General features: G+C 36.1%; 1 protein-coding gene across 1 annotated transcript in view; it reads left to right on the top strand.

Moving 5' to 3' along the window:
* LOC102829971 (probable ATP-dependent RNA helicase DDX60-like) overlaps positions 1-22,210 on the top strand; it is a gene marked incomplete at its 5' end in the record, with an annotated part of 180,523 nt that overhangs the window by 128,720 nt on the left and 29,593 nt on the right. Inside the window, 5 exons of the mRNA XM_006864549.1 lie at positions 54-158; positions 7,910-8,110; positions 13,239-13,343; positions 13,813-13,954; positions 16,985-17,106. Coding sequence (XP_006864611.1) covers positions 54-158; positions 7,910-8,110; positions 13,239-13,343; positions 13,813-13,954; positions 16,985-17,106 — 675 coding nt within the window. The remainder of the gene's footprint in view (positions 1-53; positions 159-7,909; positions 8,111-13,238; positions 13,344-13,812; positions 13,955-16,984; positions 17,107-22,210) is intronic.

Here is a 22,210-nt window from a genome sequence, read left to right as displayed (position 1 = left end):
AGATAGTTGTTGAAATGTTGATTTTAAAAGTAATTGTTTTATTCTTTTTCTAGGTGGTGACAGCTACAGGGACACTTGCTTTAGGAATCAATATGCCTTGTAAATCTGTGGTGTTTGCTGAAAACTCAGTCTATCTGGATGCTTTAAACTACAGACAGGTATTGCAGTATGCATCAACTGTCTTCCTTATGTTATTAAAAATATGACTGGAGTTGTTGTTAAGTGCCATAAGATCAGTTCCGACTCATAGAGACCTTATAGAGGATTTCCAAGGAGCAGTGATGAGTTTAATCTGCAGACCTTGCTGTTCAAACTGACCTTATGGTAGATTGCGTATCATACAGCACCACACCAGGATTCCAGAGCAGTAAAACATGAGAATATTTAGTCTGCTAAAATAATGCAATTCATTGACTTGTACACTGTGGCATTCATCCTTGCCTGGTTATTGTTTTCAGCTGTGGTATAAAATAACTCATCTGTTAGTTTGGTGGCTTATGTGTTTCTGTTGCTGAAAGCCATACCACCAGTATTTCAAATATCAGTAAGGTCAACCATAGTGAGCAGGTTTCAGCAAAGTTTCCCAACCAAGATATAGGAGGAGGACCTGGAAATTTACTTCTGAAAAAACTGGCCACTGTAAAACTTATAAATAGCAGCAGAACATTGTCTGATAGTAGTGCCTAAAGATGATCTTCCAAGATTGGAAAGCGCTCAAAATGCAATTGGACAAGAGACATGAATGGAGTAAAGCTAGTCAGGACCTTCAGAAGAAACAGTTGAAAATTCCCATTAACATTCAAAATGTGAAACAATGGAAACATGAACCTAGAAAAATTGGAAGTTGTCAAAAATGAAATGGAGTACATAAAAATAATACTGTCTCAATTTGATGGCATTGCCCATTTGAATTAGACAATCATATGACCTAATATGCCAGGGATGAAATATGGAAGAGGAGTGGAATCAGATTCATAGCTAAAAAGAATATTTCAGAGTATATTCTGAAATATCAGGTAATCAGTGATACATTTGTCTACAAGGAAGGCCACTTAATATGACTATTATGCAATTGTAATGCCAGCCACTAATGCTAAAAATAAAGAGCTTGACTAACTTCTACAATCTGAAATTGAACAAACATGTAATCATGTTACATTGATAATTATTAGTGATTGGTATGTGAAAGTTGAAAGCAAAGGAGGATGAGTAGTTGGGAAATATGGTATTGATGACAGATACTACAGTGGAGATTGCAAGGTAGAATTTTACAAGACCAATGACATTCATTCATTGCAAATACCTTTTCTCAACAACAGGACAAAACATGTGAACCTAGACTGAGAGAATATGCAGGAATCAAATTCATACTTATGTGGAAAGAGACAATGGAGAAGCTTGATATCAGTCAGAACAAGCTCTAGGGCTGAATATAGAACAAAATTTTAGTTGTTTGTATATGCAAGTTTAAGTTGAAACTAAATAAAATTAAATCCATAGAAGCCAAAGTACAATCTTGAGTATCTTGTTGCTGTTGTTAAGCACAGTTGAGTCAGTTTCAAATCATAGCAACCCTGTAAAGGATTTCCGAGGAGTGTGGCTGGTGAGTTCAAACCAGCCTTGAAATCTAGTGCATTATCCTACAGCACCACACCAAGTCTCCAACCTTCAGTATATCCCACAGAAATTTAGAAACTATTTCAAGAGTAAATTTGCTACATTGGAAACTAAGACGGAAGACCACATGTGGCGTAACACCAAGAACATCATATGTGAATAAAGATATAAGGTCATTTGAAAAGGCAGGAAAGAAAGAAAACATCTAAATGGATGTCAAAAAGACTCTGAAATTTGCTATTGAACATAAAATCTAAAGAAAATGGAAAAAATGATGAAGTGAAAGTGCACAATAAAATATTTCAAAGAGCAGCTCGAGAAAACAAAGTAAAATATTATAAAGAAATGTGCAAAGACCTAGAGTTAGAAAACCAAAGGAAAGAACAAACTCAGCATTTCCCAAGTAGAAAGAATTGAAGAAAAAATTCAAGCAATGGGTTACAATACCAAAGGTTCCTGTGTCGAGGTCAGTCCCCGACACCTGTGGGCAAAATCCACTACATCTCTGTTATTTTGTCATACTGTGGTGGCTTGCATGTTGCTGTAATTCTGGAAGCTATGCCACTGATAGTTTAAATATCAGAAGGGTCACCTAGGGTAGCCAGGTTTCAGCTGAGCTTGCAAACTAAGGTAGACTAGGAAGAAGTACGGCAGACCATTTGCAAATAATTAGTCACTAAAAAACTATGAATAGCAGTGGAACACTGTCAGCACCACAATATTGAATATTGACAAAAGATGAAGAGTACAGAAATTGTCAGATATAGAGCTAGAAGATAAGTCCCTCGAGTTGGAAGACACTCAAAATACAACTGGGGACCTTCATTTGCTGAAGGGGCATAGCTCAAACTGAGAAGAAACAACAGTAAACATCCATTAATCTATTCATAATCAGAACATGGGATGTATGAAGCATGAATCTAGGAAATGTGAAAGTTGTCAAAATTAAAACGGAATACATAAACATCAATATCCTAGGCATTAGTGAGCTGAAATAGGCTGGTATTGGCTATTTTGAATATGACAGTCTCATATTTTATTATGCCAGGAATGACAAACTGAAGAGGAATGGTGTCATATTCATAATCACAAAGAACATTTCAAGATCTATCTTTAAGTACAATGTTGACTGTGATAGGATAATATCCATAGCTCTTACAAAGATGACCAGTTAATAAACTATTACTCAAATTTATGCACCAATCACTAAGGCCAGTGATGATGAAATTGAAGAATTCTACCAACTTCTTCAGTCTGAAATTGGCAAAACACACAATCAAGATGGATTTATGATTACTGGCGATTGGAAAGCAAAGGTTAGAAACAAAGGAGAAGGATCGGTCATTAGAAAATATGACCTTGGTTACAGAAATGATGCTGGAGATTGCATGATTGGATTTTGCAAGACCAATAAGTTCTTCATTACAAATACTGTTTCTTAACAATATAAAAGATTATACAAAATCTCACCAGATGGAATACACAGATATCAAATTCACTGCATCTGTGGAAAGAAATGGCAGAAAAACTCCATATCATCAGATGCAACAAGGCCAGTGGCAGACTGTGAAACAGACCATCAATTGCTCACATGCAAGTTCAAGATGAAGACGAAGAGAATTAAAACGAGTACATGAGAGCCAAAATATGACCTTGAACATATCCCACCTGAATTTAGAGATCATCATAAGAACATATTTAATGCATTGCACACTAATGACCAAAAATCAGAAGAGTTGTGGGATGACATAACATTATATAAAAAGAAAGCAAAAGGTCATTAAGAAGAAAAAATCAAAATGTGTCATAAGAGATGCTGACAGTTGCTCTGCAGCATAGAGATGCTAAAGCAAATAGAAGAAATGAAGAGACAAGATAGTTGAATAGAAGATTTTAGTCTATTATATGCAGATGATACAACCTTGCTTGCTGAAAGTAAAGAGGACCTTAATATACTTACTGATGAAAATCAAAGATCACAGTCTTCAATATGGGTTGCACTTCAATATAAAGAAAACAGATATCTTCAACACTGGACCAATAAATAACATCAAGATAAATGGAGAAAAGATTGAAGTTGTCAAATACTTCATTTTGCTCAGATCAACCATCAACACTCACAGAAGAAGCAATGAAGAAATCCAATGACATATTGTATTAGGCAAATCTGCTGCACAAGTCCTCTTTAAAGTGTTCAAGTGTAAAGATGTCAGTTTGAGAACGAAAGGGTGCTTGTCCCAACAATGGCATTTTCTATAGCCTCATATGCATCCTAAATTTGGACAATAAATAATGAAGATGGTAGAATAATTGATGCTTTTGAGTTATGATGACATTGAGGGAGAATACTAAAAGCACAATGGAGTCCCAAAAGAAGAAATAAATCTGTGTTAGGAGGAGTATAGCCAGAATGTTCCTTAGAAGACCACCCCAACAAATTGAATTTGCACAGTGGCAGCAATAATGAGTTCAAGTGCAGCAATGATTGTGAGATTGGTACATGACTAGACATTATTTTGTTTTGTTGTGTATAAGGTCCTATGATAATAATACACATATAAATACAGTGATATGTATCTATGTATTATTGCCTATGCAAAGGTATCTGCATAGTGAATCATAGAGAACTGTGGATAAATTAGGAAGAATGGGAACTCCAGAACACCTAATTGTGCTCCTGCAGAATCTGTGCAAAGACCAACAGGATACTGTGTGGTTTAAAATTAGCAAAGGTGTGAGTCAGGGTTGTACCCTTTTATCATACTCATTCAAGTCTCTATGCTGAGCAAATAATCCAGGAAACTGGACTATATCAAGAAGAATTTAGGATTTTAGGAAGGCTAATTTATAACTGCTGTATTTAGTTGAGATGACACAAACTGCTTGTTGAGAGTGAAGAGGATTGAAGTTCTTACTGATGATCAAAGACTACAGCCTTCAGTATGGATTACACCTCAACATAAAGAAAAGAAAAAAAAAAAAAAAAAAACTCTCGACTGAACCAGTAAGCAACATCATGCTTAATAGAGAAAAGGTTGAAGTTGTCTAAGATTATATTTTACTTGGATAGACAATCAATGCTCATGAAAGTAGTAGTCAAAAAAAATCAAATGACATACTGTATTGGGTACTTCTGCTACAGAAGACCACTTTAAAGCAAAAATATCACTGTTGGATTAAGCTGCACCTGATGCAAACTATGGTATTTTCAATTGCCTCATATGTATGCAAAAGATGTCCCTTAAATAAGGAAGACTGAATGAAAAAGAATTCATTCCTTTAAATTATGATGTTGGCAAAGTATTGGCTATACCATGAACTGCCAGAGAAGAAGTATAGCCAGAATGCATCTTGAAAATGAGGATGTTGAGAATTTGTCTCAAGTGCTTTGGAGCAAAGATGTCAGTTTGAAGACTAAGGTGTGCCTAACCCAAGCCATGGTATTTTATACCATGTGAAATAACCTGATGAAAATCAAAGATCACAGTCTTCAATATGGGTTGCACTTCAATATAAAGAAAACAGATATCTTCAACACTGGACCAATAACCTCATATGCATGTGAAAGCTGGACAGTGAATAAGGAAGACCATAGAAGAATCTATGCCTTTGAGTTATGCTGTTGGAGGAGAATATTAAAAGTGCCATGGGCTGCCAAAAAACCAATAGATCTGTTTTGGAAGAAGTGCAGCCAGAGTGCTCCTTAGAGGCCAAGATGGCCAAACTTAGTCTCTCATACTGTGGACATATTGTCAGGAAGGAACAGTCATTGGAGAAGGATATCATGCTTGGTAAGACGGAGGCTCAGAGAAAAAGAGGTAGACCCCCAATGAGATGGATTGGCCAGGTGGCATCATTGATGGTCTCAAGTGTGGCGGTGGTAGTGAGTTTGGCCCAGGATCAGACATTGTTTCATTCTGCTGTGCATGGGGTCACTTTGAGTTGGTTCCAACTCGATGGCACCTAACAACAACAACAACAACTTTTGATATGTTATCTAGACAGACAAATTTCTGTTAAAGTGGAAAACCTTCAGATAGATAGACACAGTGACTTGCAACTATGGGCTCAAACATCTCTGATTGTGAGGATGCTGAATAACCAAACAGTGTTGTATATAGGGTGAGTCAGAATCAACTCAGCATCTAACAACAGTATATTATCAGAACAATTTCCTTATTTTCAGTTCTCCTTATACTAGTCTTTCTTAAAGATTATTGACAGTATAGTTTTCTTACAAGCACTATCCTTTCTAAGGAACATTGATGAATAACGCAAATTCTTATCAAAGGGTTCATTGGTATTCTTGACATAGGGTGGTATAAGTTTGAACTTGTCAAAATTGTAGGATTTGAATCATGAATCTTCCTCTTTCTGGTTGATTAACTGTGGTCAAGTTTCTTATGTCTGCATGCCCTTATTTTCTCACTTTATAAAGAAAATAATTATATATATAAAATCAATCACATGGCTATCATGAGATATTGATTATAAAATACATATATATAATAAAGTACTTAACACATTCTAAGCATATAATATATAAGAATAATATAACTTCTATAAAATGTTTTCTTTGTTTCTTAAGTTGCTTTAAATAAGTTTTGATTGTATGTAAGTGAGGGAGCAAAAGAAAGAAGTGGGGAAAGAGAAAATGCGTTGGAATAGAGTTCACCTGTGATCTCCTCAAAATTTAGGTCAATTTTGTATTGTTATTTTTTGTTTATCTCTTCTACATATAGTTACATAAATGCCTGGTAGATTTATTGGAATGAATTGTTGTTGTTATTATTAAGTGTTGTTAAGTTGATTCTAACTCATAGTGAACCTGTATAGGGTTTCTGAGGCTGTAAATCTCTGCCTTGTCTTTCTCCCTCAAAGCAGATGGTGGTCTTGAAGTCAAGTGCTTACTCTACACTCACCATGTTCCATATTGGCATGAACTAAATACCTAATAATAGATATCTCATTTTGAATGTTGTATTGTGTTGTTGTTGCTAGGTGCCATTGAGTCAGTTCTGACTCATAGTGACCTTATGTACAACAGAAGAAAATACTGCCTAGTCCGGCATCATTCTCACAATGGTTGTTAAGCTTGAGCCCATGGATGCTGCCACAGTGCCAATCCATTTTACTGGGGTCTTCCTATTTTTCACTGACCCTCCACTTTACTAAGCAAGATGTCCTTCTCTAGGGATTGTTCCCTCTTGATAATAAGTCTGAAGTATGAGAGATGAAGTCTGACCATCCTGGCTTGTAAGGAGCATTCTGGCTGTACTTCTTCCAACACAGATTTCCTTGTTCTTCAAGAAGTACATGGTACTTTTAATATCCTTCTCCAACACCATAACTCAAATGCATCAATTCTTCTATGGTCTTTCTTATTCACTATCCAACGTTCACATTTTCACATGTACATTGAAAATACCATGGCTTGGATCAAGTACACCTTAGTCCTCAAACTGACGTCTTTGCTCTCCAGCACTTTAAAGATGTCTCGTGCAGCAGATTTGCCTAATGCAATGTGTCATTTGATTTCTTGACTGTTGCTTCCATGAGTGTTGGTAGTGCATCCAAGAAAAATGAAGTATTTAACAACTTCAATCTTTTCTCTATTTTAATGATGTTATTAATTGCTCCAATGGTGAGGATTTTTGCTTTCTTTACATTGAAATGTAACACATATGGATGGCTATGGCTTTGATCTTCATTAGTAAGTATTTTAAGTCCTCTGTATTAGCCACAGTAAACTTTTCCAAGTGTTACATAGTTCAATGTAATCCTAATATAACACAGCCATATAAGCACTGGACTGTTAATCACAAGGCCAGAGGTTCATATCCGCCAGCCTTTCCTCAGAAACCATACAGGGTTCCTATAAGTCAGAACCAATTCAACAGCACATTGATGGTGGTGGTTATGTGCCGTGGAGTCGGCTCTGACCCATAGCGACCCTGTACAGAGTTTCTGAGGTTGTATATCTTTACGGGAGCAGAAAGCCTCATCTTTCTCCCACAGAACAGCTGGTAGTTTCCAACTGCTGACCTTGTGATTCACAGCCCGATTCGTAACCACTGCACTACCAGAGCTCCTTGCAACACATTATTGGATATTAATTTAAGTTACTACTTTGGCATATGCATAATTTGCTTATTCCAAGCAATGTAACAATGTTCATTTCTTGTATTATGATGGTGGTGATGATGGGTATGTGGTGTGGATTTGGTTCTGACATATGATAGAAGAAAAATATTAAAAGAAGTTTCACATTGTAGTATTACTTTGTTTCCAGATGTCTGGACGTGCTGGAAGACGAGGTCAAGACCTTCTTGGAGATGTGTATTTCTTTGATATTCCACTGCCCAAAATAGAAAAACTCATAAAATCCAATGTTCCTGAGCTGAGAGGACAGTTCCCTGTCAGCATAACCCTGATACTGAGACTCATGCTCCTAGCCTCCAAAGGAGATGACCCAGAGGATGCTCAAGCAAAGGTACCCTGTTAACACTGTGTGAGGCTCTGTCTTCATCACTGACCAGACTATAGTAGGGAGGCTGTTCTTTTATAAGTCTGTAATAATAACATTTCCTTTCATCAGCCCTACCACACTTTGTAATTTCATGAATAGTATAGATTGGAAGGCAGTGTGAAAGTTTTATTAATTAATCTTACTATCAGATAGAATTTGTGACTAGTCTGGCATTGGGAATCACTCAGGATTACTGTATTTCGTGTGTGATAGGTTTTGTACTATAGTAGTTAAGGGCATGGCTATGGATTTTAAAATGTTATATTTCAGTTTCTACTATTTACTGGTTGTTATTGTTGTTGTTATGTGCCGTGGAGTCCGTTCTGACTCATAGCTACCCTGTACAGGGTTTATGAGTCTGTAAATCTATACAGGAACAGAAAGCCTCATCTTTCTCCTGTGGAACAGCTGGTAGTTTCAAACTGCTGACCCTGAGGTTTGCAGCCCAATTTGTAACCACTATGTGACTTTAAATGCATTAAAGTCTAGTTTTCTCAGTAGTAAAATGGAAATAATACCTATCTATAAATTATAGTAAGAACTAAATAAATAAATATTTTTAAAGGCCTTAGGTTCATACTTGGTTCAAAGTAAATTAATAATTGTATGGTTTTGTAGGATAAGCACTGAACTGCTAACTACAAGGTCAACAGTTCAAACCTGCCAGCCACTCTTGGAAACTCTATACAGGCTTGCTATGAGTAGGAAGTGACTGGATGGCACTTAACAACAACATTGATTACAAGCCTTAACTTTCACCTGTGCAGTATTATTTCAGAAGTATATTTGTACAATTCTTTAAAGGCAACAATGAAATGATAAAGTTAATAGATTTCTTTTTCTTAGGTGTGGGTTTTACATGGGTCCCTTGGACTAGAGAATAGACTGTGTGCACGTTGTGGCAACATAGATTTTTTGCATCTTAAATGTGGTTATTTTGTCAGCATTTTTTGCATTGTTAGGCTTTTAAATTGATAAGAAATTTACACATTGTAGAATAAAGAAGCAATCACTGGAAATTTACACATAACAAATATAGACAGAATCCTTATGTGGTGCTATAGGATGAATTCTGGACTGCTAGCCACAAAGTTGGTCGTTCAAACCCACCACCAGCTCTTTATAAACCCTATACAGGGTTGCTATGAGTTGGAACTGACTCCATACCATTTAGCAACAAAAACAACAACATAACTGGTAAAGGCAGTTTAATTCAATTTTTCCAAATAAATTACTGTTTTAACTCACAGAAATCTAAAGAAAAAATTAGTCATTATGGTTTTCTAATAAAAAGGTTTGTTTTTACATAAAAACAATCAAGTTTTTAAAAGAATATTTGGAAAACTCAGAGTTGAAAGAAGAAAAAAAAGCCCTAATATATAGTTTTGCTACCCAAAGACAATCATAATGATTTGGGTATTTTTTCAGTCATTTCCCTAGGCATGGAAGTGTATTTATTTGGCTTTCAAAGACTGATACAGCTACTTATTTAATTTATACTACCCTTGTACTTCATGCTGGTGAGCCTTTGTTTCATAGAGATTATCTCTTTAGGCATCCATTGAGAATGTCAAATTTTCAAAACAAGTTTTTGCTTCACATAGAAATCAACATTCATAGGCAAGTTCTTTTGTAGACTAGACAGAATCTGGTCCCAATTATCTTGGTTATTTCATCTTCTTTTGCTCTTCCCCCAAGGACCCATACCTACTCTATGAATACTCCAGGAACATTCCAAACTAGTAACTAATATTCTTCCTCTTTCCTCTACCTGTAAGATCTCTCAAATGCATGTATGGCTTCACTCTCTCATTTCATTCAAATCTTTGCTTTAATATTATTGTCAATCAGGCTGTTCAGACCACCCTTCTTAACTGTAAATGTATCTTTAGTCTGTTGCACTGGCAATACTTCTTACTAATTTATATAAATCACATTATCCCTTCTTACATAGTATCAAATCAGTCTATCTCTATCTAATTACCTATATCCGTGTTTTTGAATTTACTTTCTAACTAGAATGTAAGCGTCCCAAGTCCAATGATGTTCCTTATTGCCTGGTGTAATCTGGAGTAATCTCTCAGAACAGAACCTGGAACACAATTAGTTGTTAATTGCTCTGAACTCAATTCCAACTCATGGAAACCCAGGAGTGCACAGTAGGACTACACCATTTTGGAACCCTACTACCAAGCCTATTTCCTGAGATGCCATTGGGTGAATTCAAACCTCCAATGTTCCATGTAGTAGCTGAGTGTTAAACCAGATGCAGTGCCCAGAGATTCCTCTGGAGCATTGTTGTTGTTGTTAAGTGCTGTCAAGTCAGTTCCTACTCATAGTGACCCTAAATAGTAGGCACTCAGAAATATTTATTGAATGACAACGTTTTAAAGAAACGAATAACATTTTCTTACGAACAATAGGAGGCGCTTCAAAAAATCTGTGGGAAAAAATCCATTGTGTTTTAATTTCATTTTCCACAAACTTTTTGAAGCCCCCTCATAGTACCATGAATAATGTACAGTGGGCTTTTCTATTTTATCACTTTTGGATGTAGCTATATTTATCCTAATCTGATTATTTGCCAAGTATTGGGATGTATGAATGTCTTTTGGCTTCACTCTCTGTTCACACAAATGCTGTTCAAATTCCTTTTCAAAGCTGAGGTTGGAGTCAGATCGGTATGCATGGCTCAAATCTCAGTGCTTAGTGTATTTTCATCTTACGTTATCTTTCTCAACTGAAAGGTAGAAACTTCAACCGTCACTCTGACTCACACTTTGATCATATAAATGCCATTAGTTACTACTAACTCCAGTATGCATTACTGTTAGAGTTCTTACTGTTTTCGCACGTGCCCTAGCTATCTAGTGCTGCTGTAATAGAAATACCACAAGTGGATGGCTTTAACAAACAGAAATTGATCCTCTCACAATTTAGGTGACTAAAAGTCTAAATTCAGTGTGCCAGCTTTGAGGAAAAGTCCTTGTCTCCTTTCAGAACTTGTAGGTACAGAATTTTGGGGAAATATTCCTGTGTCATGACATCAGTCATTCCCTGGATCTAGGAGCTTCACAATGCAGGGACCCCAAGATGAATGCACCCACTGCATTCCTGGTTCTTTTTTTGGTGGGAGCACATCCCATCCCTCTTTCTCTGCTCATTGTTCTCCTTTTTATCAGGAGTGTTGCATGCCTCATCCCTGAGAAACTCCCTTATATCCTATCAGGGTCATGATAGTATTAAGGGTCGTGTATTCTGGTGTAGTGCTGAAAGGTTAAGCATTGGTCCCACAGGTCAGTTTGAACCACAAAGTTGGTGGTTCAAAATTCACCAGTTGCTCCTTGGAAACCTTATGCAGGTTCATTAAGTTGGAACCAAATCGACTGCACTTAATAACAACAGCATCCCACCCTTAATCCTTTCACTGGTTTATCATATCAGATCATGTCATGGGGTCATCACATCATTAACAAACGACTGAGAATCATGGCCCACTCAGCCTGACCCATATTTTGGGGGACACAATTCAGTCTATGACAGTAAGATTTAATTTTGGATCAACTAATCTAAGGCTATGAGCCAACATGAGTGCCTCACTCACTTTCTCCTGTTGTTTTCTTGCAGTCTCTGTAATCTTTGATTAAAAGTAGAATGAGACAGGGAACAAGTAATAGAAAAAGATGTTTTGGGTCCCTCAAAATAGTAACACTTCTCAATAAAAGATATGAGTACTATAGCTCTTCTTTCCTTCCTTCCTGCTAGTCCATTGCTCCTGTTGTTGTTGTCAACTGCAGTCCAATCAGTTCTGACTCATAGTGACTTTGTATAGGGTTTCCTTGGAGCAACGACTGGGTTTGAACCACCAACCTTGCAGTTAGTAGTTCAGTACCTACCCTACTGTGCCACATTAGGATGCCATGATCTTATAATGAGTGTAAATTCATCCAGAATTCTATAAACTGCCAAATTTAAGTCAGGTGATGTTTTTGTTGGAACTTCATGGGCATTTTAGTGGGAAGTTTATGTAGGCCTGAATTACTTCTTCAATTACATTTTCACTGGAAACAAGGAAATGATCTTATTACTTGAATTTATTTTCACCTAAATCCATTAATTTTACAATAAGTCAGAATATGAAACAATCTATTTTTTTCCAGAATGATCTAAGAGGTATAAGTTCTTAAACTGAAGTGAGTTTTAAACTTTTTCTTCCGGTCCATTTTTGGTCACTACTGGTGTGGCACTGTCGGATAAGTACTGGATTGTTAACCACAAGGTCAGAGGTTGAAAGTCATGAGCCACTTCTCAGAAAGCCTATACAGGGTTGCTATATGTTGGAACCAACTCAACAGCACTTAGGAAAAACAGCAACTGTTGCAGAGAATAACTAGACTGCTTGCACCAGATTGCTTCATTTCTTCAATTCTATTTTATGTGCTTTGTTTTTTTGCAAAGAAAGATGTACCACAGAAGATCCATTTTTATTATTTGCCAAAACAACAGCAAAAAAAAAAGAAAAGATTAAATCTTATGACTTGATAGTATATATTTAATTCATTATTTATGTAGTATAATGCATATGGGAAATAATTATTCTATATTACCACTTAAGAACATATTTCATTCCCATTTCAGTAAGACTAGATCATTATCAGCTTTCAACCTGGCCATAGATTTTGAAGATAAAAAAGTTAACCTGGTGGAATTACATGTATGTTCCAAACTACATTTTGGTACCATTTTCAAGAACAAACACTATCCTTAGATGAAGCTATTAAGTTAGTGGTTTTATCAAGCTCAATAAAATTCCTAACCCCAGGTCATGTCTACCTATGGAAACATTCATACTCTCTCTTTGCATTGTGTTGATGTTTAGATGATCATTTATTTTTATATTCTATCATTTTCTAATCTATCCCTTTGGGTAGTGTTAAAGAATCGTGCAGAATGGAGCATTACTATGTACTCTCAGGTGATAGATATTTTAAAGCATTGAATTCATCACATTAAACCTATTCGATTAAAATAAAAAAAAGAATATATTTCCTAATTCTTAACTTTGGATAACTGAAAGTACTCTCCTCTAAAGGTGCTGTCTGTGCTAAAACATTCACTGCTATCCTTCAAGCAACCCAGAGCCATGGACATGTTAAAACTTTACTTCCTGTTTTCATTGCAGTTGCTGGTAAAAGAGGTACAATTGTGCACTGTCTTTTATGTGAAATACGAATATTCCTAATATCTAGATTTCTTGTCATGCTGAACTAATCATAGTCTTTGAAGGGCATGTCTAATAATTAATATTGCTTACGTGGTTCAATGATGGAATTATTACCTTCCATGCAGGAAACCCAGTTTTGAGTCTTGATAGGTGCACCTTATCTGCTGCCACCACTCATCCTATATTGGAGACTTTTATGTTGCTTTGATGCTGAGCAGGTTCAGTGGAACTTCCAGACAAGAAAGGTCTTATATCTACCTCCAGAGTATCAGTCAATGAAAATCTATAGGCCAATCCTCTTATATATGGGGTCTCCATGAGCCTAGGGCTGATTCTGTGGCAGTTAACAATAATTGATGTTATTTTCATATTTAAAATTGTCTTATTTATTTATATGCATGGTGAAATTAGTCACACTAATGATTTAGTTTTTAATTTTTAGGGCTATTTAGATCAAGAAGGTAATCCAATGGGATTTGCTGGACTTGTGTCACATTTGTATTATCATGAACCTTCAAATCTTGTTTTTGTCCATTTTTTTGAGAGAGGCCTTTTTCATAATCTCTGCCAGCCAACCAGTAAAGGTAAGCTTGAAGTTTCAAATATGTAGTCTGAAAATAGCAACAGATGTGTAGTGTGCTACTACTTGGAGGACTGTTGTTGTTTTCTAAAATAAAATACAATACATACTCATATTTATGTATTCAAAATAGATACTAAATTAAAATCGCACAGATAGAGAGCTCTGGGGTGGTGCTGTGGGTTAATGCACTGAACTGCAAGGTCAGTTTGAACCACAAGGTTGGCATTCAAGCTCACCAGATACTCCTCGGAAACTCTATGCAGGGTCACTCTGGGTCGGAACCGACTCTACAACACTTAACAACAACAAGATAGATACTGCCATATTTGTGACACGTATTCAAATACATGAAGTCTTGGTATGAAACTACTAGATAAGACTAACCAATCTTGTAGACTAACCACTAGATCTGTGGTTCAAACCCATAAGCCACACCTTGGAAACACTATATAAGGTTGCTATGAGTCAAAATCAACTCAACAGCACTTAAGAAGAACAACATTTAAATGTGTCACTTTCACCAGATTATTTGAATGTTTAAAGTATATTTACTAGAAAAAAAAATCACGAACCATGTAGTACTTAAGTTCAGTGATTCATTGTCTTCAGATGTCAAAAATATTGATATATAAGAAGACAATAAAGAAGGAAAAGACCAAAATGGGTGTCAGAAAAAAATAACTCTGAAATCTGATCTCCAGCATAGATATGCAAAAACAAATGGAAGAAATATGGAGGTAAGACCTGAACAGAAAATTTAAAGGACAGCTTGAGAAGACAAAGTCAAATATTACAATAAAATGTTCAAAAACTTGGAGTTAGAAAACCAAAAGGGAAGAACATGCTTAGCATGAATCAAGCTGAAAGACTGAAGGAAAAATTCAAGCTTTGAAATGCTTTATTTAAGGATTGTATGGGCAAAATATTGAATGATACAGAAAGCATCAAAATAAAATAAAAGGAATACAGAGTCACTGTACCAAAAAGAAATGGTCAGTGTTCAAGCATCTCAAGAGGAAATATATGATCAAGAGCCAATGGTACTGAAGGAAGAAGTCCAAAGTGTGTGGAAGGCATTGGCAAAGAATAAGGTTCTGGGAATTAATGGAATACAAATTGAAATCATTCAGCAAATTGGTACAGCACTGGAGGCACTCACTCATCTGTGCCAAGAAATTTGAAAGACAGCTAACTGACCAACTGATTGAAAGAGATCCCTATTTGTGCCAATTCTGAAGAGAGGTGACCCAACAGTATGCATTGGACATTAACATTGTTTTTAAGTGCCGTCTAGTTGTTTCCAACTCATAGAGAACCTGTATAGAGTTTCTCAGGAGTGGCTGGTGAGTTTGAACTTCAAATCTTGTGGTTCAAACCAAACTTGCAGTCCAGTGCTTTATCCCATAGTGCCATACCAGGACTCTGAGTCTTCTATTAATTCTGATACCACATTCTTCTTCATATAATCCGGCTTCTCTGATGATCTTCTCAGCATGCAGACTGTATAAGTGTGATGAAAGAATCCAACCCAGGTACACACCTTTGCTATGTTAAACCATTCAGTGTCCCCTTGTTCTGTATGAATGACTGCTTCTTGTTCTATGTACAAGTTCCACATGAGTACAATTAGGTGTTCCAGAATACTGCTTTGCAATGTTGTCCATAGCTTGTCATGAGCCACACAGTTGAATGCCTTAGTGTAGTCAATAAAGCCCAGGTAAACATCTTTCTGGTATTCTTTGCTTTCTGTCAAGATCCATCTGATATCAGCAATAATATCCCTGATTGCATGTTTCCTGTCAATATACTGTTGCAGCCATTTTTAAATTATCATTAGCCACACCAGGCCTCAATTATACACTCTACAATTTTGTTTTCCCCTAAACATGTCATTAGTTTTGCCCATATATTATATATTTTTTAAATAAATTTAATCTGTAATTTCTACCTAGTATTTTATTTAAGAGCTCTGGTGTGGTGCTGCAGGCTAAGCACTGGACTGCTAACGAAAATGTCAGCAGTTCAAATCCACTACCCGTTCTGAGAAACCATATACAAGATTCCTATGAGTTGGAACCTACTTGATGACACACAATAATAGTATTGCATTGTATTATATTGTATTTAACATAGTTGTTACTGAAAGCGTTCCTTTTTTAATATATAACTACAAAATTGTCCTTTAAATAAATGTTTCTTTTTGTAAGATTTGTGCTTATAAATGAATAGTTTCTACTACCTGCTGAATGAAACATGTTTCACATTGTTTTTATCAAAACTAATAGGAACACACTCTACTTTGCAAAGTAAGTGTAGTCACTGTATTCTGATCATGTATTGTTATGAGAAACAATACATGAAAAAAGTTTCTCAGAAAATTATGCCCTGTACAAAAAGAAATAATCTCAGACAACAGGAAGTGCAAGTGTGTGTTTCAGAGAGAGAGAGTATATGTGTATGCAAGTCTAGGATAGAAAATTTTATAACTTTATAAGGTAGATAATATGCCTATCGCTATTTCATAACTGCGGAAACTGATTTACAGAGAAGTTAAATAATCTAAATAAGTAACACAGTGTTATTAAGTATCAGAGCTAAGATTAAATAGATTGTGGGGCTTCAGAATCCCAGGTATTATATAAAGCAACTTTTTAACTACTCGGGTAAATGCGTATATTTTGTGAAGAATACAAGTTGACCAAAAGATAGTATGAGTGGAAGGAAAGTAAGGGAGTGGATTGAAATTTGAGAAGTCTTAAAAGCTGAACTAAGGATACTGGATTTTATTAGATATCATGGTACCATCAGAGATATTTTTTTAGAGACATGACCATAAAACACTTTAGGAAAACTGATCACCCACTCAGGAGATGTAAAGCTGTCAGTAAGTATAGTCATTCTGCAGTTGCTATTTTTGTTATGAAATCTTAGTTTGCATTAAATGAGATGTAATATAGCATTTGATTTAAATATGAAAATGGGATCAATGTACTTTTTTTCTATTTACAACAAAACACTTTGTTTTGAACAGGCTCAAAACACTTTTCTCAAGATGTAATGGAAAAGCTAATGTTAGTGTTAGCAAATCTGTTTGGAAGAAGATATATGCCAGCAAAGTTCTACGATGATAATTTAAAGTTTCATCAATCAAAGGTACAATTATTCTCACAAAATCTAATAATTAAGATAATTAAATATATTTTCAGAAATATTTAAGCAGCAGTAGATTTTTATTTAATATGGAATGATTTATTTGTTTTTAATAATAATTTTCTATAGTTAATGTTATGTTGTTATTGTTGTTAAGGGACATCCAATCAGTTCTCACTCAGCACCCTGTCTAGGGTTTCTGAGGAATAGCTAATGGGTTTGAACTGCCGACCTTGTGATTTGTGCTCAAGTGCTTATCCTATAAAGCCATACCAATACATTTCGAATTCATACTTCTTCTCCATTGTTGTTGTTGTTAAGTGCCATCGAGTGTATTCCAACCCATAGCAACCCTGTGTAGGGTTTCCAAGGAGCAGCTGGTGAGCTTGAATCACCACCCTTGCAGTTCAAGAGGCTTTGCAGTCTGATGCATTCGCCCATAATGCCACGTCAGGACTCCATTATATCTACCAAAAAAGTAAATGTCTTAAGGAAAGAACGGGTCAATTCTTTTTTTTTTTTTATGCATTTGCATTTAATTGCATTAAATTACAGCTTTCAGTGAAGAAGAAATCCTGCTGCTGCAGCTCCGTAATATAAGTCCGTCTCAACTCAGAGCAACTCTGTATAGGGTTTCAGCCAGAACAGAAAGTCTCAGCTTTCTCCCATAGAGCAGCAACTGATGGATACGAACTGTTGAAAATATCCATTCATAATTGGAACACGGAATGTAGGAAGTATGAATCTAGGAAAATTGGAAATGGTCAAAAATGAAACAGAATGATGCATTAAGATTGATATTGTAGACATTGCTGTTGTTGTTATTGTTAAGTGCCCTCAAGTCAGCGCTGACTCATAGCGACCCTGTATAGGGTTTCCAAAGAGCAGCTGGTGAGCTTCAACCAACAACCATGCAGTTCAAAGTGGCCTTGTATTCCAGCACATTAACCCACAGCGCCACATCAGGACTCCATCCTAGACATTAGTGAGCTGAAATGAACTGGATTAGCCATTTTGAATTGGACGATCATATGGTTTATTGTGCCAAGAATGTCAAATTGAAGAGGATTGGTATCAGAATCATCATCAAAAAGAACATTTCAAGAGCTGTCTTGAAATGCAATGCTGTCTGTGTTAGGATAATATCCATACACTTACAAGGAAGACCAGTTGATACTATTCCTGAAATTTGTACACTAATCACTAAAACCAACAATGATGAAATTAAAAAGTTATATCAACATTTTCAGTCTGAAATTGATCAAACGTGCAATCAAGATATATTGATAATTACTGGTGATTGGAATGGAAACGTTGGAAACAAAGAAGAAGATTTCATAACTGGAAAATATGACTTTGATGATTAAAACAATGCTGGAGATCACATGATAGAATTTTCCAGGACCAATGACTAGTGGTGTTGGTTATGTGCTGTGGAGTGGGTTCTGACTCTGCATAGGGTTTCTGAGGTTTTAAATCTTTACAGCAGCAGAAAACTTCATCTTTCTCCCATGAAACAGCTGGTAGTTTCAAGCTGCTGACCTTGAGGTTAGTAGCCCTATTCATAACCACTACACTACCAGAACACCTTTTTTTAAACATAAACAGCAGCTATACACTTGGACCTCATCAGATGGGACACACAAGAATCAAATGGACTTCCTCTGTGGGAAGAGACGATGGAGAAGCTCAATAATATTATCCAAAACAGTCCAGGAGCCAGCTGTGGGAGAGACCATTAGTTGCTCCTATGCAAGTTAAGACTGAAGCTGAAGAAATTAAAATAAGTGCACTGGAGCTAAATAGGACATTGAGTATGTCCCACCTGAATTTCTCTTTAGAGTAGAGAAGCTAAAAATGAATGGAAGAAATGATTGAGCAAAAACTATGAATAGAAAATTTCAAAGGGCAGTTCAAGAAAGCAAAGTCAAAAGTTATAACGAAATGTACAAAAACCTTGACTTAGAAAACCAAAAGGGTAGAACATGCTCAAGCATTTCTCAAGCTGAAAGAACTGAAGTAAAAAATTCAAGATTTGAGCTGAAATATTGGAGGATCCTGTGGGGAAAATGTTGAATGACACTGGAAACATCAAAAGAAGTTAAAAGGAATACAGAGTCACTGTACCAAAAAGAATTGGTCATTTCAAGATGGGCCATATGATCAAGAATAAAGGTATTGAAGGAAGAAATCTAAGCAGCACCAAGCCCTTGAACATCTCCAAGGGCTGATGACTCCTGATAATACTTCCGAAGTATGAAAGAGAAAGTCTCACCATCCTGGCTTCTAAGAAGCATTCTGGCTATATGTATTCCAACACAGATTTGATTGTTTTTCTGATAGGCCATGGTGATTTTGATATTTTTTTCTAACACCACAACTCAAATGCATCAATTCTCCAGTATTCATTATTAATTGTCCAACTTTCGTGAGCATATGAGGTGAATGAAAATACTATACTTGGATCAGGAGCAACTTAGTCCTCAAAATGACATCTTTGCTCTGGAACACTTCAAAGAGTTCTTGTGTAGCAGACTTGCCTAATACAATAACTCCTTTGATTTCTTGATGGCTGCTTCCATGAGTGTTGATTGAGGATCCAAACAAAATGAATTCTTTGACACCTAAAACCTTTTCTCCATTTTTCATGATGTTATTTATTAGTCCAGTGGTGAGAATGTCTGTTTTCTTTATATTGAGGTACAACCCATTCCAAAAACTGTGGTCTTTGGTCTTCATCACTAAGTCCTCTTTGCTTTCAGCAAGCAAGATTGTATCATTTGCATACTGCAGATTTTTAATGAGTCATCTGCCAATCCTGATAATGCAGCTTCTCAGATTATTTGTTCAGCATATAGATTGAATACATATGGTGAAAGGGTACAACCCTGGCACACACCTTTCTTGATTTAAAACCATTCATTAGCTGTTCCTTGGAAACCCTCTACAGGGTCGCTGAGTCCATGGCACTTAACAACAACTGTTTCTTGGTCTGTGTACATGCTCCTCATGACCACAATTAAGTGTACTGGAATACCCATTCTCAATATGTCATCCATAGCTTTTCATGACTCACACAGTTAAAAGATTTTGAATAGTAAATAGAAAGAACAGGTAAACATCTTTCTGGTATGCTCTGCTTTCAACCAAGATAAAGTTGACGTTAGCAATGATAGCCTTGCTCCATGTCCTCGTTTGAAACCCACTTGAACCTCTGACAGTTTCCTGCCAATGTACTGTTACAGCTATTTTTGAATTATCTTTAGCAAAATTTTACTTGCTTGTAATATTAATGATTTTGTCTAATGATCCACATTCTGTTGTGTCAACTTTTCTTTGGAATAGGCACAATCTGGATCTCTTCTATTCTGTTGGCCAGGTAGCTGTCTTCTAAATTTCTTGACATTGATGAGTGAATGCCTTCAGTGCTGCATTAGTTTTTTTGAAAGATTTCAATTTGTATTCCATAAATCACTGAATCTTGTTTTTCACCATTGCCTTCAATTCACCTTGGACTTCATTCTTCAATAACATTCATTTTGGTCATATTCAATTTCTTGAAATAGCTGAAAATCGACCATTTCTTTTTAGTACAGTAACTCTGTGTATTTCTATCTTCTTTTGACATTTTCTGCATTCACTATTTTGCCCATGTTGTTGTTGTTGTTGTTGTTAAGTGCCATAGAGTTGGTTCTGACTCAAAACTATCCTGTGTAGGGTTTCTGAGGAGTGGCTGATGAGTTTGAACCTCTGACCTTGCAGTTCAAGTCAACCTTATGGTCGAGTACTTGTCCTACAGTGCCACAACAGCACTCCCTTTTGCCCATAGTATATATACTGCAATCCCATGATTGAATTTTTTCCTTCAATTCATTCAGCTTGAGAAGTGCTGAGCATGTCATTCCTTTTTGGTTCTCTAACTCCAACTCTGCACATTTCATTATAATACTTGAAGCTGATCTTTGAAATTGCCTGTTCAGCTCTTGCACTTCCTCATTTCTTTCATTTGCTTTTGCATTTCTTATGCTGGAGAGCTAGTTTCAGGGTCTCTTCTGACATCTGTTTCAATGCTTTTCTTCTGAATGACCTTTTGCTTTCTTCCTGTATGATGTTCTGATCTCATCCCACAACTCTTCTGATCTTCAGTCATTAGTGTCTAATTAATCAAATCTGTTCTTGAGATGACCTCTAACTTCAGGTGGCATATGTTCAAGGTCACATTTTGACTCTTGTGGACTTGTTTTTATTTTGTCCAGCTTCCGCCTGAATTTGCATATGAGTAGTTGATGTTCCACAATCTGTCCCTGGCCTTGTTTGGCTGATGATATGGAACTTTTCCACCATCTCTTTCCACAGATATAGTCAATTATATTTCTGTGTATTCCATCTGGTGAGGTTCATATGCATACTCATCTGTTATGTGATTTTTAAAGCATATTTGCAATGAATACATGAGTGAACTTTCAAAATTCTGTCATGTAATAGTAAGCTTAATTTCTATCATCAAGGCCATATTTTCCAATTACTAATTCCATGCATTAGAACTCCTAAATTTCTCCCTATTTTTTTCATAGATGGGTTTATTTTGGTATCTTTGAGTAGTCTTGAGTTTGCATTTGTATATGGTATGAAATATGTGCCCTATTTAATTTTTCTGCAAATGAAGAGTCAGTATTTACAGCACTATTTGTTAAAAGAAACTATCTCTTCACTATTTAATGAGTTTAGACTTTTTTTTAATCAAATATCATTTGTTCATATGTAGATGGGTTTACGTCTGTGTTCTTAATTTTATTGCATTTCTCTAGTGTCTATCATTGTACAAGTGCCAGGCTGTTCTGAGTACTTGTGGCTATAAATTAGGCTTTAAAATGGGGAAGATTGAGATGTCAGAGTCACTGTACCAAATGGAAACAGTTGATGTTCAACCATTTCAAGAGGTAGCATATGATCAAGAGCCAATGATACTGAAAGAAGAAGTCCAAGGTGCATTGAAGGCATTGGCAAAGAACAGCACCAGGAATTGATGGAATAAATATTGAAATCGTTCAAGAACATGAGGTGGCCCTGGAGGCACTCACTCATCTCTGCCAAGAAATTTGGAAAA

Source organism: Chrysochloris asiatica, unplaced genomic scaffold (assembly GCF_000296735.1).
Source record: "Chrysochloris asiatica unplaced genomic scaffold, ChrAsi1.0 scaffold00066, whole genome shotgun sequence".
Lineage (NCBI taxonomy): Eukaryota > Metazoa > Chordata > Mammalia > Afrosoricida > Chrysochloridae > Chrysochloris > Chrysochloris asiatica.
The sequence above is the reverse complement of the archived record's forward strand: the minus strand, read 5'-3'. Positions and strand labels throughout refer to the sequence as shown.